General features: G+C 38.8%; 2 protein-coding genes across 2 annotated transcripts; both read right to left on the bottom strand.

Moving 5' to 3' along the window:
• Positions 1-395: 395 nt before the first annotated feature.
• LOC102706391 (arogenate dehydrogenase 2, chloroplastic-like) lies at positions 396-8,114 on the bottom strand. The gene is made up of 7 exons (XM_006656973.3): positions 8,038-8,114; positions 2,614-3,352; positions 1,764-1,931; positions 1,523-1,605; positions 1,329-1,398; positions 1,164-1,238; positions 396-953 (listed from the first exon to the last, which is right to left on the bottom strand). Exons 2-7 carry the CDS (start codon positions 3,136-3,138, stop codon positions 849-851), a joined length of 1,026 nt encoding a protein of 341 aa, XP_006657036.2. The 5' UTR covers positions 3,139-3,352; positions 8,038-8,114; the 3' UTR covers positions 396-848.
• Positions 8,115-8,191: 77 nt separating this feature from the next.
• Positions 8,192-15,749, bottom strand: LOC102706110 (polyadenylate-binding protein-interacting protein 8-like). The gene is made up of 10 exons (XM_040525562.1): positions 15,127-15,749; positions 14,462-14,572; positions 14,322-14,366; positions 12,468-12,540; positions 12,274-12,386; positions 11,925-11,984; positions 10,498-10,545; positions 10,325-10,393; positions 8,719-8,780; positions 8,192-8,619 (listed from the first exon to the last, which is right to left on the bottom strand). Exons 1-10 carry the CDS (start codon positions 15,577-15,579, stop codon positions 8,562-8,564), a joined length of 1,092 nt encoding a protein of 363 aa, XP_040381496.1. The 5' UTR covers positions 15,580-15,749; the 3' UTR covers positions 8,192-8,561.
• Between the last annotated feature and the right edge of the window lie 496 nt (positions 15,750-16,245).

Below are 16,245 nucleotides of genomic sequence, written 5' to 3'. Positions count from 1 at the left end.
AAAAATTTTCTATAGAAAAGTTATTTTAAAAAACATATTAATCTATTTTATATTTTTTTATAATTAATAATTAATTAATCATGTATTAATCTATTACTATGTTTCTCACGCCGGATAACTAACCCCCTTCCCCCTCCTACCGAACAGGCCCAAGTAGTTAGAGGTACCAAAATTTTATGATAAACATTTGGTATATCTAGTTACTTTACCGTAAAATTTCTTTCTTACACATTACAAATGATACACATTAAGAGATGAATTTTCCCAAGCAAGGCATTCTCTTAGGTAATAACTTATTTTATATTCCGTGTAAATGAACAAATGAATTTACTTACAACTCATGAAAGAGCAAGGATAACAAATGAATTTAGTTACAACTCATGAAAGAACCAAGAGGACATGATTGCATCTTATTCCTTACATATTCAGCTATCAGCTAAGAAACACCGTATGCTTGCAGCTCTTATTACAAGTTTACAACAGCGAGAAAAACATCTAGAATTAGCATGTTTTTTGGGCACCATAGCAAATATCACAAAATTCTTAAATACCACTCCATGTGTGATGTGTCAATTCTACCTATGACCTCTTTTACATGTCATTCTCACATGCTATGGTATTTTCTGACACTCATTTGCCATGGCACTTACCTAATACTCTCTTTTGTCAAGTGAGGGTATAACATAATTCCCTCTTTTTTCGAGCGATAGCACAATTCTCTTTTTGTCAAGTGAGGGTATAGCAGAGACGGGTATGTGCAACTTCTTCTGTATTGTTATACAGGAGAGAAGAGAGGGGTGCCTGAAGCACTGGATTGAGTTGCCCTTCATTTGATATTACGGAGGGGGTTATGGGATAGGGACCCTTTCTACTATCTGTTTCCTTAGTACATTATGGAGCCTACCATACAACATCTCCTTCACCTTCTGAAATGCCTTTTCCAGGTTTTCCATCTGCACACAACATTTTGGAAATTCAGCACCATGTTTCTAGACATTCTCCTCATATACAATTTAACAGTTAAGCTGTTGAGATTAAAAAAATGCTACAATATTTGTGCCAACCATATGTCATTGGGTACTATGGATTTTAATCTTGATCAAGCGACTGTAACTAATACTAGTTTCAAACAAGGATAGCGCTCAGATGGATAGTGAACTTGCCTGTTCTGTGGCATTAATATTGTACATGAAGAGCCCATAGTACAGGTCGAAACTATCACTTACCGTATTCTCGGTCTGCAAAAAAGATCAGCAAAAACATTGCAGATAGTTAACAACTGCTCAGAAGGTATAGGATATTGTGTGATTTCACTTAACACTGCTTACAAGTTTCAGAAGGGTCTCATAACCCTTGGTGTTAATTGGTGTGGACTTAAGGTTTAACTGTGCCAGAATCCTGTTTCAATCCCCCAACATTAGTATTTTGACTGTTATTAAATAAATGTGCACAATGAACAAGCATCTGAAGATACATTTGGTCAACCAGTGAAATGGTTTCAGATAGATAACGTGTTGCTCACCTCCCAATGGTATGTGTGATGAACTGACTCCCTGCAGCATACCGATCATGCTCTGCACATGACATCTCCACCATCCTACATCCCTATCAAGAAGCAACAGAAAAAAAAAAAAAAGCCAACAGTTTGCAGGCCTTCAATAATTCTCAAGTTATTTCGCTGATGAAGAATTACTCCCTTAATTCACTCGTTGTAAAGAACAATAACACTAAATTATTGCCAATAAATTGCCCAATTGGATTACCTCCTCCTCAAAGATGCTCAAGAACTGCTCGCACTTTGTAGCCTGATTCCCTTCCTGAGCAACACGGACCTTGTCATAGACGAAGGGGAGCCCACTCCAGCCATGTTTGCCACTCTCTGGCCCGAACATGGGATGTGTGCACACAATCCCAAACCCCGGAGGGAGGATCTGACACAATGTACCACTCCAAAATAATTACTAATGAAATATAATCTAATGTAGCATTCCCTTTCCCTGTAGTCATGAAAACATGCTGTTTTGGATATGTTTTTAGTCAAAGTATAGGGCTTTAAACATCACTATCCTTTCAAATATTTGTAATTGCGCATGAAAATCATGCACAGATTTCGTCTCGAATATCACTTTCATACTATCTCAAGTTTTGGGGTTCTACAAAAAAATGACAATAGAAATCGGTTGTATTTTAGATGCCTGCCAATGTCGAAAATAACTTGCCTTTTCTTTTCGACCGTGATAGAGTACCATTGTACTGTACTAACACTAGCAGCAGTACAGAGTGCACATCCCACATTAAGACAAAATGTTTTGGCGTCGTGTGCTTGGCATTGGCAGGGCCTCAAACTGAAAGTCGTCTAGTGTGTGGATGGCACTTCCAGACGGCACAAAGTCACAAAACCAACAAAAGACCAAACGAATAGTAGTTAGGTTTAGAGCGAGCTTCTTCAAGTGTGTGTGATCATCAATTCCAACAACCACAGTGGCGTGTAGATGTTGAGTTGGAACCGGATGCAGCAAACTCTGATTGAAGATGGTGTTTTGGTGTGCTAAGCTAGCGGATGTTGTGATCATTGGATGGATTTCGCACAAGTATGTAGTAGAGGAGTAGTACCTCGAGGAGGAGGTTGCGGGGGAACTGCTTGACGGAGAGCACGTCGGCGACGATGGCGTCGGGGCGGAGCTTGTGGAAGGGAACGGCACGGACGACGGCCTCCGTGGAGAGAATGGAGCTGCAGAGGAGCAGCACGTCGGGGCCGGCGTCGCAGAGAGCGTCGGCGGTGGCGAAGAAGCGGATCCCGCGGCGGGCGCAGTAGCCGAAGTAGTCGGATCTGGAGGTGGCCAGCACGGCGTGGCCCCGCCGCTGGATCCCCCGCGCGATGAACTGCCCGAAGTTGCCGAACCCGACGATCCCCACCCGCAGCGCCCCCGCCGCCACATCCGCACGCTCCTCCTCCTCCGGCGAAGGATCGTGGCCAGCGGCGGCGGCGGCGTCCTGGTGGTGGTCGGGCGGAGGAGCGACGGGGGCTCTGGAAGTGGAAGCCGCGGGTTGCCTGGTCGGGCGGAGCGGCGCGAAGGCGCAGAAGTTGGGGTAGGTGCGGCGGCGGAGCAAGGCGGAGGAGGAGGAGGAGGAGGCCATGGCCAGTGATCGATCGGGGTGGGAAGGAAGGAAGGAAGGAAGGAGCTCAGGGGGGCTCAGCTCAGTGACAGCAGAGGCAGCTCGGCGTGAGTAGAATTCGCGCGACGGACGGAGGTAGGTGGTGGGGCCCACCCGCGGCCGGTCAAAAGTGGTAAAGGTTCCTTGCTGTCTTTTTGGGCAATCTCGCTTCACTCCTGTTTCAGGTTTTAATATCCTGTTTTTCTCAAAAAAATTTTCAAAAACATCTCATCAATTTTTTGGACATCTAAATAAAGAATTAAACATAGATAAATCAAAAAACTAATCAACATGTGCTAATAACAGACTAATTAGGCTCAAAAGATTCGTCTCGCGGTTTCTAGGCTAGCCGTGAAATTCGTTTTCTCATTCGTGTCCAAAAACCCCTTCCGACATCCGGTCAAACATTTGACGTGACACTTCTCTCAAAAATTTTCTCAATCTAAACACCACCTGATTTTGCTCGATCTTTTTAGGGTTTTTGTTTTTTCCCTTACTTTTTGAATTGAACGAACCGGTTGTCCCTTCATCCACAAGGACTAACGGTGTTAAACGACTATTTTACCCCTGCACAAGAATATCATTTTGATCCGTTTTTTTGTCATTTGTGTTGTTACCCTCTGTTCTAAATCATATAAATATGTAAAAATAATATATTATTAATTCAAATGTCTTGTTTAAAAACTTATAAATTTTTAAAAATATTTGACAGGGCTTCAAAACTATGTCATATTTTTTAAAAAAATATAAGTTTTATAGAAATATACAAAAGCAATATATTATTAATTCAAATGTTTAAAACATATAATTTTTAAACAGGGTAATTTCGTCATTAATTATTTCGGGAATTAAATCTTTTATTTTTTAAACTAAATATATTGGTCAACTAACGGTCAACATAACTTCTATCCAAAATAGGGCAAACAGTTCATTCGGTTCAACAAAAGAGGGTCAAAAACAAAAACCCTAAAAAGAATGGATAAAATCAATATTAGACTTGAAAATGAATTGTCCTTCTTGTTTTGTCGTGATTTCAAGAAAATACGGGTCGGGGCGGGTTTCCTGGGCTGAAGACTAAAACGGGCCTGCAGCCCACACGAATATGCAAGTGGCGGCAAAGAAACAGGGCCCTCAGAAATGCTAGAATTGCGCATCAAGGCCCGGCTTGTTGAGCATTGGATCGCCCGGTCCGGCCTCTCGACGCCGACGTATGGCTCCGCGCCAATCGTGCCCTGGGGAGCTCCGTCGCGCTCTCGCGGTGGTCAAGGCCCACGGTGTCGGCAGTCGGGTTTGCACCACTACTTACTTACAGCTCGAGCCTCCGATCTAGGGTGGAGGCGACTTTGTAGCTTAGACCATCCTCAGTTTTCACCGTGCGCCATCATCTCTTGAGGATTTCGTCACCCATCCATCATCGTCTCTTGAGCTCGTTCACGTGGGACGAGTCTCTCGTAGCATGTTGTCCTCTAACGTGCGTTATTGCTTACTAAGAAATAGTATCAATATGTCAGACACTCAAAGTTAAAAAAGTAGATGATTTGCTTCGGATTTTTTTAAGATACCCTTCTATAACCACGAGTCGTCTATTACTTTAGATCCAACGGATCTGATTTTCTTATACCATGTTTGATTTTCTTATACCATGTTGATAGTAGTATAATAAAAATATTATAGGATAAAATTAAAACTAAAATGTATAACATTACAATATTTTATGTATAATTTTTCATATTAAAATAGATGAATTGCTAAATATATCTTATCAAAGTTTTAAATAAAATATTTAATATACTTATAAAAATATATACTACACTGCTACCCGTCCTACTATATGTACCGAATGTCGGAAAGAAAGAGAAGAATGCTGATTCAACCCGTCTGACCAGGTCAACATATTACATCACCTAAAACCATAATGAAAATAATCCATGGAGACACGGAGTTAAGATACTTAAGTAAGGTCTGGTCGGAGTTAAGATACTTAAGTAAGGTCTGGTCGGAGTTAAGATACTTAAGTAAGGTCTGGTATAATTTTATGTTTCAATGATATAAATTGAACTTGGCGCATGGTCGAGGGGTTGGGAGAGTCAAAATGAACTTTTTCCCAACCCAATATGCCACTGGTCTATTGCCTCCGTCCCGTAATAATTTTATTTTTCGTTTTTTCGTGTTCCACGTTTGACCACTCGTTTTATTTGAAAATTTTGTATAAAAACTTTAAAAAATTAGTCAAGCATAAAGTACTATTCATGTTTTATCATCTACTAATAATAAAAATATTAATCACAAAAAAGTTTTAAATAACACTAAGAGTCAAAACATTGTATCAAAAAGCTAAAAAAATAGAGTTATTATGGGACGGAGGTAGTATTTCATAACTAACCTGCTACCTCCGTCCCGTAATAACTTTATTTTTTGTTTTTCCTTGTTTAATATTTGACCATTCGTCTTATTTAAAAATTTTATATAAAAACTTTACAAAATTAGTCACGCATAAAGTACTATTCATATTTAACAATAAAAATATTAATCGCAATTTTTTTAAATAAGACAAAGAGTCAAAACATTATATCAAAAAACTGAAAAATAGAGTTATTATGGGACGAAGTTAGTATATTTCATAACTAATCTACTACCTTCATCCCTAAATAAGACAAACTTTGACTATCCATGTACAGCGTATGACCATCCATCTTATTTAAAAAAATTTCAAGAAATTGAAAAGATTAGTCACACGTAAAAAACTATTCATGATTTATCTTCTAATAAAAATAAAAATATTAATCATGATTTTTTTAATAAGACAAAGAGTCAAACATTATAGAAAAAAGCAAAAGATTAATTTATTTTGGAACGGAGGGAGGAGTGATCACGCCTTGACAGTTGAGAGTAACGGTTATCTTTTCTATATACATGAAGATAAAATATTATCTTATTCTTTCAGAACTATTAAATATTATAAATAATGTAATTAAAATTTAATATCTAATACTACATCCATCCATAATAACTTTAGTTTTTGATTTTTGTGTCCAAAGTTTGACTATTCGTCTTATTTAAAAAATTTATAAAAAAAACTTTAAAAAATTTATAAAAAAGAAATTTAAAAAATTAGTCATTCATAAAGTATTATTCATGTTTTAACATATAGTAGTAATAAAAATATTAATTGCAAAAAAAATTCAAATAAGGCAAGAGTTAAAACATTATATTAAAAAATGAAAAATGAACTTAAACTAAAAATGGACTTAATATGAAGGTTTTACTGTTCAATGCCGTTAATTTTTGACTTTACGTCACTAGTGTATATACAATGACAACAAATACTAGTTGCACACACGGAAAGAATTCAAGCGTAGAAGATACTCTAAATACTTCAACACTGTTTATATTGTTAAACTTGAATTTTATAAGATGAGGGTACGAGCTTTTATAGTTCCAAACTCTCCTTGTACGATTACTAGGTTACCCATGGGCAGTTACACATAGAGCTTGAGGGTACAAACGTAAAGTCTTTAGTTCTTTGGAACCACGTTGCCAACTGTTTTGGTTACTTGAGTATTGGTCCCCAGGCATCTAGTAAGGATATACTTAGATATACCTAGTAGTCGTCTCCGGCAAGCTTCTTTGTGTTTTGTTTGGCAAGCTTTGTCCTTGTCCCTATTCAAGTATTCGTACATTCTGATACAACCCTTATATGTTTGTCGTCTGTCGAGACATTTTTCAAAGCACAATGACCTAACACTTGTGTCCACATTGTCTCAACATGTCAACTAAGCATAATGCCTCAACATGCCAATTGAGCATATTGGCTCAACATACCAATAGGCAGGTTTGGACGAATGGGTAAAAGGGCCCCTCTTAAGGCATATACATCGGATCACGCACATACATCGGAATATGTATATACACCGAAATATGTACATACATCGAACTATGCATATATGCCGCAATTTATGACTAGCAAGTAGAATATTTTAATATGCTACTAGGTAGAACACCCCAATATACTACTAGTTAGAATACTCCAAGATGTCACTAGGTACAATACTTTAACATGTGACTTTAACATGCTCAGCTAAGTGAAACAGTCCAACGTACTACTCAAATGCTTAGGTAAACAGGGGTAAGGTGTAAGGTGGCTTTTTACCAACAAAAACTATCATTCAAATATTATTTAATTTCATATAATTTATTTTATTGTTATAATTCCTTTCCAGACTGATTTAGATTTTTTACACAAATTTCTTAAATAAAATAAATGATTAGACGTATGTTAAAAAATCAACCGTCAAACATTAAAATTATGGGAATAGCGAAAAGAGAAAAAAAAATCTTTTGCGCTCCGAAATTAGTAGAAAAAGAAAAGTGCTCATGCGATGAACAGCTGCTGTCTGACACGACATTGCCGACAGGGCATGTTTCACGAGACGGGTATTTTCCTGAAGCCAAACAACCCGATAAAGAACTTATACTTTGTCTGTACAGACAAATGCAAAAATTACTATCAAATTATTCACGTCTCAAACCCGCTTATACATTTTCCATTTATTATAAGGGCCAATTAATTATGTATTAGAAGTATATTTTGAAAGAGGTAGCTGAAGATAGCCACCATCGTGCACACCCCACAGAGATCCCAGGGCGCCAATCTTTTGACTTGTTTTCACAAATAAGTAAAGCGGCACATTTACAAATAAAAATAGTTTAGAAATAAAATTTTTATATACATATTCTTAACAATCTAAAAAGCAAGACTCAAAAACAAACTACAATGAATAAAATACAAGGATCAACTATAAATTTTTTAAGGTTAAAAATGGAGAACGCGGAAATCAGAATATCAGACGAAGGCATACACGTGACAAGCTAAGATTTTACCTGAACAACCACACCAACCGCGGAATCTCTTCCGGCAACAAACCGTCCAAGACCCTGCAACATTACGAGTGTCCAGAGAACGTCAAGATTTTTGTTCTTGAATATGAACACCAACAGATTACTCCAAGTTAAAGGGATGAATTGAATCACAGCGTAGCAGGTGAAAAGAGGACAAGCCATAGACATTATTTGTTCCAATTGCCTGTCAAAGGCCGCTACAGCATCCATCCATAACAAATTAACAAAAGTGGGGGTGATAAGTAGAGGGCAGAAAAGGTGAGAGATGAGGGGGGTCAAAATAGAGCTCCCGGAGAACATACAGATGGGTCTCTGCCTGATCCAAGAACACATCAGTGCGGTAGGAAGGCCTTCTGCTAGACTAGATAACCGAAAGGATAAACTCTCTTCGACGACAATTACTGATCCGCGACACGACAGACGGTCTCTAAGGCCACACGGACTAGAGAGGCTTTGCTGCCCGTAAATTGCTGCCCTGGACGATGGCTTCAGACGAGAGCCGGGTTTCAGTGCGACGTCACACGGGGAGAACGGGGCCGGACCGGTGTCTTCGATGGGCTCACCCTGCAAAGCACAGAGCAAGAGAAGAGTTAGGTCTATTGCGCAATCGAGCTTTAACCAGTTACAATAGTTTGAAACAAGCATAGGGAGTAATCTGCTTGCCTGACAGGAAGCGCACCAAGGACCATGCCACTGCAGCTCAGGGCAAGAATAGCAGAGTCTGCCTGCATGAGCAAAGTGTAAAATGGTCAACACCTAGCAAGGGAGAAATCATTTATGTTGCATATGTGCAAGGTACTGGCACAACAGGTTTTAGTGAAATAGAATTAGAAGGGCGAAATTAGGGCAATGAGAATAAGATTATGCACGAGATGACGCATTATGAAGGTACCCTATTACAAACATATTCAGGGATTACATATGAGCTCAGAGGATTTTAGAAAATCTGAGTCGTATGCAGCCTCATGCCCTCATCTGAATTTTCTATTCATGGATGTGGATGAGTAAATTGCATGCTTAGCGTTCAATTCTTATGAAAAGACAAATCCTGACAATCTTAGCATTGGGATCATTTTCTTCTCTAGAAAAATTCAATGAGAGCTGTTGTTACTCGATCCATTTAACTTGGGCTATTTCCGTGGTCATTTTTCTTCTCTACAAAATTCAGTGAGCTGTTGGAACTCACTTGATTTAACTTCGATTACTTCTCTGACTATCTCTCAAACTACCATATCAGAAGCTGCACAGAATAAAGTGACTTCAGCTAAGAGACTTTTCAAAGAACCCAAGAGACGTTAAAGAACCATCAGTTACCACAACTGCCATGTTGCTTGCCTTACTAATTGACAGTGGTTGTTCCACTTATATTGCGAGGGTAACATTCAATACTCCAGCTCAACAGTTATATTAGTCCATTCAGGTTTTGGGTATCTTCAAAACTCACCTCTTGTTACGCCCTTTTAGCCTTTTAGTATTTAATGTAGCATCTTGTTACACCCTATTAGTACTTAGCCTTTTAGTATGTAATGTAGCATCTTATTACACCCTATTAGTCTTTTAATAGTTAACGTAGCATGTGGCCCCTCAAGGTTATCATGTGCATTGGGCACTTAGTTGGATAATCTAGAGTTTATTAGGATAGGATTAGCCATTACGTAAATGGCTTAGTTGGATCGAGGGTCAGGGTTTGTTAGGATAGGATTAGGATCCTCCGTCTTAGGAAGGACCACACAGGGTAGACATTAGATTGAGTCATCTCTCCTGCAGACCTAGATAGGGTCCTTCAATATATAGAACGGGACTCATTATCCTAATCCTATACTAACAATCTCCAACTCTATGTGACACGTAAATAACTTCTGACCCAATGGCCATGACAGAGAGAGATAAACTCCATACTCCATATTTTTTATAACAAACTTATTACAAAATTGTATCATTCAAATATAACAGCACAAACAAGACAATGAAATGCTTAAAGTAAATGAAACATTAAAAAAGGATTATAAGCTTAATTTCAATTATTAAAAAAAATCAAATAGTATTATTCTATTGTCAAGGGAAAAAAAAGCAATTCAATTCTGCTTTCATTTTTTTTCTGTTATGTACTTGTGGCAAAACAACAGATTATGGAAAAGAGTGCACATAGAACTTAATTCATTGGTGGCCTCTTTAATGATTAGCAGCATTTTTCAATAACATAAAATGATAAGTTCTCATTAACTTTCTGTATGTAAAGTAAAATTCGTTATTTTATATTTTTACTTACTTGAACAAACTCAACAAAGGCGATGCATGTGGAGTGCACATAATCACCCAGTAGCCTCAATCGAGCAACCTACAGATAACAAAAAAAAACACAAACAGTTTGAGGGAACTCAGGTAAGTATTCAAGTTTATCCATAGAAAAACATGTCTATAAGATATAATAGTTGGGCATACTTCACCACACATCCCCTCGAAGAAGCTCTTTACAGCATCTTCAGGAACCTACATTTACAAACAATATATTAAAGAATGAAAGTTACAGTACAGTTACTGTGCCAGAATTAGGAAACAAACAACAGAAGGGCATTTATTTAACAGAAAAAGCCAATTTACAACTTAAGGGCACATACCCTCATCTCTTGCCAGTGACACAAATGGTCAATAAAATATCTGAGAATTTTAACACTGAATATAATGTTGTATACCACTGCCACAACATGGAAGGCTAAATTCCTTTATAGATATCTAGGAGCAAAAAACACAAAGCTGGTTATGAGAAGTGCTGTAGAATGTGCTGAATTTGTTAATTTTGTTGTTCACTGTGTAGAGTGACTTTGGACTTCAAATTTTGTCAGATGGTAGATGATTACTTTATCCAGGTTACCAATTTCTTTTTAGAAATTCTATGGCTATTAATATTTGAGGATTGAGAAGTGAACAAGGGCAAAATCCAACTCCACTTTACTTTTGTTCAGACTACAATTGGAAGTTTGATGGTAGAAGAGAACAACAAAATAGTATAGCTACAAAAGAATAACTTGAGACTTCATGGCACAATGACATTACACCACATGGTAGGAAATCAGAATCCAATTATTAATGATGTCCTTATTAAGAGACACCACCCAGTCGGCTACACAATCATGAGTTCCAAAACAAGCTATGCACAGATTAAAAAAGAAAGTCCTCACTCAACCCTGACAAATTATTGGTTCAGCCCTTCATCAAGTCAGCTATTTTCTGGAGTGTGTGATGAAAACATGTATTTTCTTCATGGAATTTTTACATCAAAGTCATGCAGGCAAGGAGCCAAGGATCTACTATAACTGGCCAACTGTGTGTAAATTGGTTTTAATCAGGATACTAACTCAAGATTAAGTAAAATTAAGACTCAGCTGGGAACTTGGGATCTTTAGAGGCCCAATGTTATCAGTAGTCCACATCGATGTCATCTTACTTGGGACACACAAGAGGAATACCCATAAAACTGCACTGAGTGGTAAATGTTTCTCTTGACCAGGGAAGTTACAGAAGCTTGTTTTATGAATCAAGGATTTGCACTATCAAAGAAAGCTGAACTCATAAATGATTTCAGAAAAAAAAATAGTTTACAGCTGTCATTTCTCAGATAAAAAAGTATATGTTTATGACAAATGGTGTTTTCTTGATTCACTGATATCACACTCATTCAATTGCTTTGCTTCAAGTGCTTAGCAGGTCAGATTACTTAAGGGAGTGATTTGGACACTAGTAACCTTGTGAGTCCTCAGCTAGTTTGCTCAAAAGTTCACAAAGCATTGGACTAAATGGTGTAGGTCTAACTGTTAGATGTAAGTTTACATATGTGCAATTATAAGCATATCATAGAGAGATCAGCATACATTCTTATCGATGTTAGTACAATAGACCGTCCTGGACACCATTTCTTTCTCGTCCTCTGTCTGCAAGTAGAAATGAAATTAAGGTTAACATAGGGAGTGACTGGCATATTTGCAAATAAAAAATAATTTGTGAATAGAATTTTTATATACTTGTTCTTGGCAATAAAAGCCAATGCTGAAAAACAAACTACGATGAAAAAATTATAAAATCTACTGCAAATTTAAGGTTGAAAATTCAAATTTTGTCTTATAAGCAGAAGCAGAAGTAAAAAGATGAGGGTGATATTCTTACAGATCTTGGAGATGAATAAGTTGCATTATATCAAAACACTCAAATATGTTTACTTACTCGAGGCAAAAATTTCGGGTTCACTGGCAAAATTGCGGTCTTAGATGGCAGAACTCTCACAGGGTAATAACCAAGCACAGTTCCACCAAGTGTTAAAGCTGCTCTTGCACCAACTGCAGGAAAAGGAAAACTTCAGTCAGGATTGCTTCTTACTGCAACAAATGAGCATACCAGATGAATTTGCATGGAATTACCATCATCAGCAAACTCGATAAAGGCAAAACGCAGCACTGAATTTGGGTCACCACAGATACGGCAATCTACCACCTATAAGTGCAGAAGATGGTTGTAAGAAAACACTAGTATTGACTATGAGGTAAAAGGTAGCATAAAGTGTTACCCGTGCAGAAAAAGTTCATAAGAGAGACAGAATCAATCGGGGATGAACTAGTATGCAGAATATGTGTGCGCATCTACCTATGTACACCATATGGCTTCAAACATTGTGCTTATGGAGCGTTAATGTTTCTTGAAAGGTGCCTATTATTGGTCATTGATGACTGTATTCATTAGGATGGTGTGAAATTCAGTCCAGCTTGTTAAGAATTAAACATTATGTACATCATTTGCATGCAGCTCGGAAGAAATGTGGTTATTAAAGCCTGACTACCAAATATTTAAACGTGTCATAGCCAGCAACCGAGATTCGAGACATATGGTTGGCATTCTAAAAACTGAAAGACACAACAGAAATATGTCTTGAGACATATGTTTTAGCTCATCTGAACTAAAACATCAGCTCAGTAAAAGTGACTTGCCCACGAAAGTTGTATTGGTGCTACCGTGGAAGGGAACAGTTTACTGGGTTTCCTAGAAAGAAATTACACTTGAAATTTCAAGGGAGTTAAACTTTAACTCAGAATCAACCCCATTTAAGAAAAATCTCTATAAAAGGTATAGAAACAATAGTACAACACTGTTGTGCCTAAACTTTGCTCAGGACATCACTCAGTATGAATGATATAAAGTTCCGGCATTTTATTGTAGCTGGGGCAAATAGGGTATACAACTAATGCTTATCAATCTGAGCACACAACTATTTTGACTTCCCTTGATAATCAACCACAATTAACTTGGAGATGCCTTACATCATGTTACTATTGCATATACATATTTGTATAAACATCTGATGCAGATGCGTTACATGATGTTACTGAAACAAAACAATGAAGCATTGAAGCTCAGAATTTTTAGCATTGCAGTTGCATTCAGTTTACATTACAGAAAGAGAAACATCATTGCCTGCACGCTGAAGTATGCATTTAAAAAAATTGTAAGTACAAAATATTGGTTCCATCAAATGCTACGTCAACTAAAATATTAACCGATGCCTTCCTGCGAGTTTCTTCCATTTTTCATCTTTTGATCTCCATTTTTCTAAATTATTACCCCTTGCCAGTAATAAATTGTTCTAACAAGTTCAAGTTGGTCATAGTAGCTAGGTCACAATCTGTTCAGCCCACAGATAGCTTGAGCTTAGGCAAGGTCGCAATCTAAATCAAGCAGCTGCGTAAAGTAACTGTTGTACTTGTTCTAGAGTGGCATTCAACTAAATGCTAACTTTAGGGCGGCTCCAACTAAACTTAGTCATTTACCATAGAGAAAAGTTATGTTCCATACTTACAATGCAAAATCACTCTTTGCCGCTCTGGTGTTATAAAGTACTAACCAAAATGAATTTAAATCTACTCAGCAAAATACTATACATATATGTCAGTTTTATAGCTAGAAATATGCAGGAAAATACAGAACTCATCCAAGTATTTTAATACAAAATATTTGTCAACATGTTAGTAATATTTTGAGTACATTTTTACCTTTTGGTTCATGTGGTTTGACTTGGCTTTCATCTCTAGCCTACGTCAACTTGCTTGGGACTAATTGTTATTGTTATTGTTGTTCTTGTTGTTGATGATAACAACAAAATTCTCTTCACTTGAAAATTTTTAAGTCAGGGAAGACAACCAACTTCGCTTGTTTGTTTTCAAGAAAAGAGAAAGTTCATCTTCTCACATATGTATTTAAAATGAAAACTATCCAAAACATACTTGTCCACAATTTGAGAAAACTTCAGCAAGCTTCTGTTCAGTCACCTGCAAATAAATGGATCAAGCTTCTGGTCAATCAATCAGGAAAATAAATGTCAAAAACAAATGTAAAAAAAGCTCATTCACTACTATATTCTCACATGCTGATCGATGTCCGACACATAGACAGTTCGCCGCACACTATCCTCCCTATCAGTTCGTCGTGGCCGGCCTCCCATCCTCCTCCTCCCTTGGTTGAAACTATTCCTTCTCTGTAACAAAATACATCTTATCATTATCAACAAATAAAAAAGTAAAGCCCAAAATACTCGAGTGACTACAGAACTGTACACTTCGCAGCTCTCCAACAAAAACGTCAACATAAAAATACTCGAGTGACTACAGAAATGTATTTTTGAAGTCAAATCAAAAATACATCCAGCCAACATTCATCAATGTATCACAGGAATTATCAGTAAACAAACATCCAAAAAATGAACCGACTTGACAGCTCTTGTATAGAAGAGCTGGATAGAAGATAAAAATCAATTTGCTTTTTGAAGAAAATTCGTCTTATATTGATCACATAAATATCATAACCCAACTAGAAATAAACCCCCCCTCGCCCAAGAAACATCAAACATCTCGAATGATCCCGTCAGAGACCAGAACTCCGAAAATGGAGACATCAACATCACCCTAAACCCCAAATCCGATCGACCGACACCGATCGAGATCGATCATGCCACGATGAACTACGCCAAACCCCGCCACCGCAGAAACTAATCTCAACCTAACCAAACAGCGCGATTAGGTGATCGATTACCCGTCGATTCGGCTGGCCGTTGGTGGATCCGTCGCTGCTGGAGTCCAACCCCGCGCCCCCGCCACCTGCCACCACCACCGGCACCACCTGCATCGGCGGCGGCGGCGGCGGCGGCGGCTGCAACGTCGGCACCGGGTGGTGCGGGTAGAAGTCGATCGCGGCGGGGGACACGAACACGGGCGCGTCGGCCGACAGCCGGCGCGGGGTCTCCCCGCCGCGGCGGCGCGACAGCGGCACGAACTCCTCGGCCGAGGGGTTCAGCTTCTTGAACAGCTCCTCCAGCTTCCTCGCGTCGCTCTTGTACTCCCTCACCTCCTCCCCGCTGTCCTTCCCGGCCGCCGCCGCCGCAGCCTCCTCCTCCCCCACCACCTCCTCCTCCACCTCCCGGGGGGCGTCGGCATCCGGCGCCACGGCGTCGGCGCGGATCGGGGCCTCCGCCGCCACGGCAACCATCTCGGCGCGGATCGAAGCTCCGATCGCTGCACCGCACGCGAGGAGAGAAGTGGCAGAATCGAATCGGAGGAGCAAATTTTGGGGTGGAATTTTTATTATTATTACTCGCGCAATAAATCGAGGGGAGGGATGGAAAAAAGGAAAAAATAGGCGGAGCTGCGCTGCGCTGCGACGCGAGCAGGAGGGATCGTTTTCGGGGAGGTTGGCTATAAGTAGTAGGAGGAGGAGGAGCACAAAGCGAAGCCTCTTTCTTTTTTTTTTTCCTTTTTTACTATTTAATAATTTATATATTTGTTTTTTATATGGTTTTTTTTGCATTTCGGAATATATAGGTGATAAATAAATAGATTTGGGAAAATCGGAAATGGTGTTAGTTGCGCGGCATGGCACGGCGGCATTGGGATGAGCGGCACGTTGGCTAAGGGCTGGCGGGATCTTCTGTGGCTGAATTTGGGATGCGGAACTTTTCAACGGACCATTCGAGGGGTCATCGTATTCATTCGAGAGGTTCAATTTAGACCCAGCGAGATATCGAAAAGCGGTGAATTTCAACCAAAATTTTAACATTTTGTTTAATTTTAATTAAATTTACTGTTTGAATTTGAATTATTTTTAGGAAAAAAAATTCCCTCACAAAATATAATTTCAAGCAAACTTGTAATCACA

This window comes from Oryza brachyantha, chromosome 6 (assembly GCF_000231095.2).
Source record: "Oryza brachyantha chromosome 6, ObraRS2, whole genome shotgun sequence".
Classification (NCBI taxonomy): domain Eukaryota; kingdom Viridiplantae; phylum Streptophyta; class Magnoliopsida; order Poales; family Poaceae; genus Oryza; species Oryza brachyantha.
This window is presented reverse-complemented; position numbering and strand designations above follow the sequence as displayed.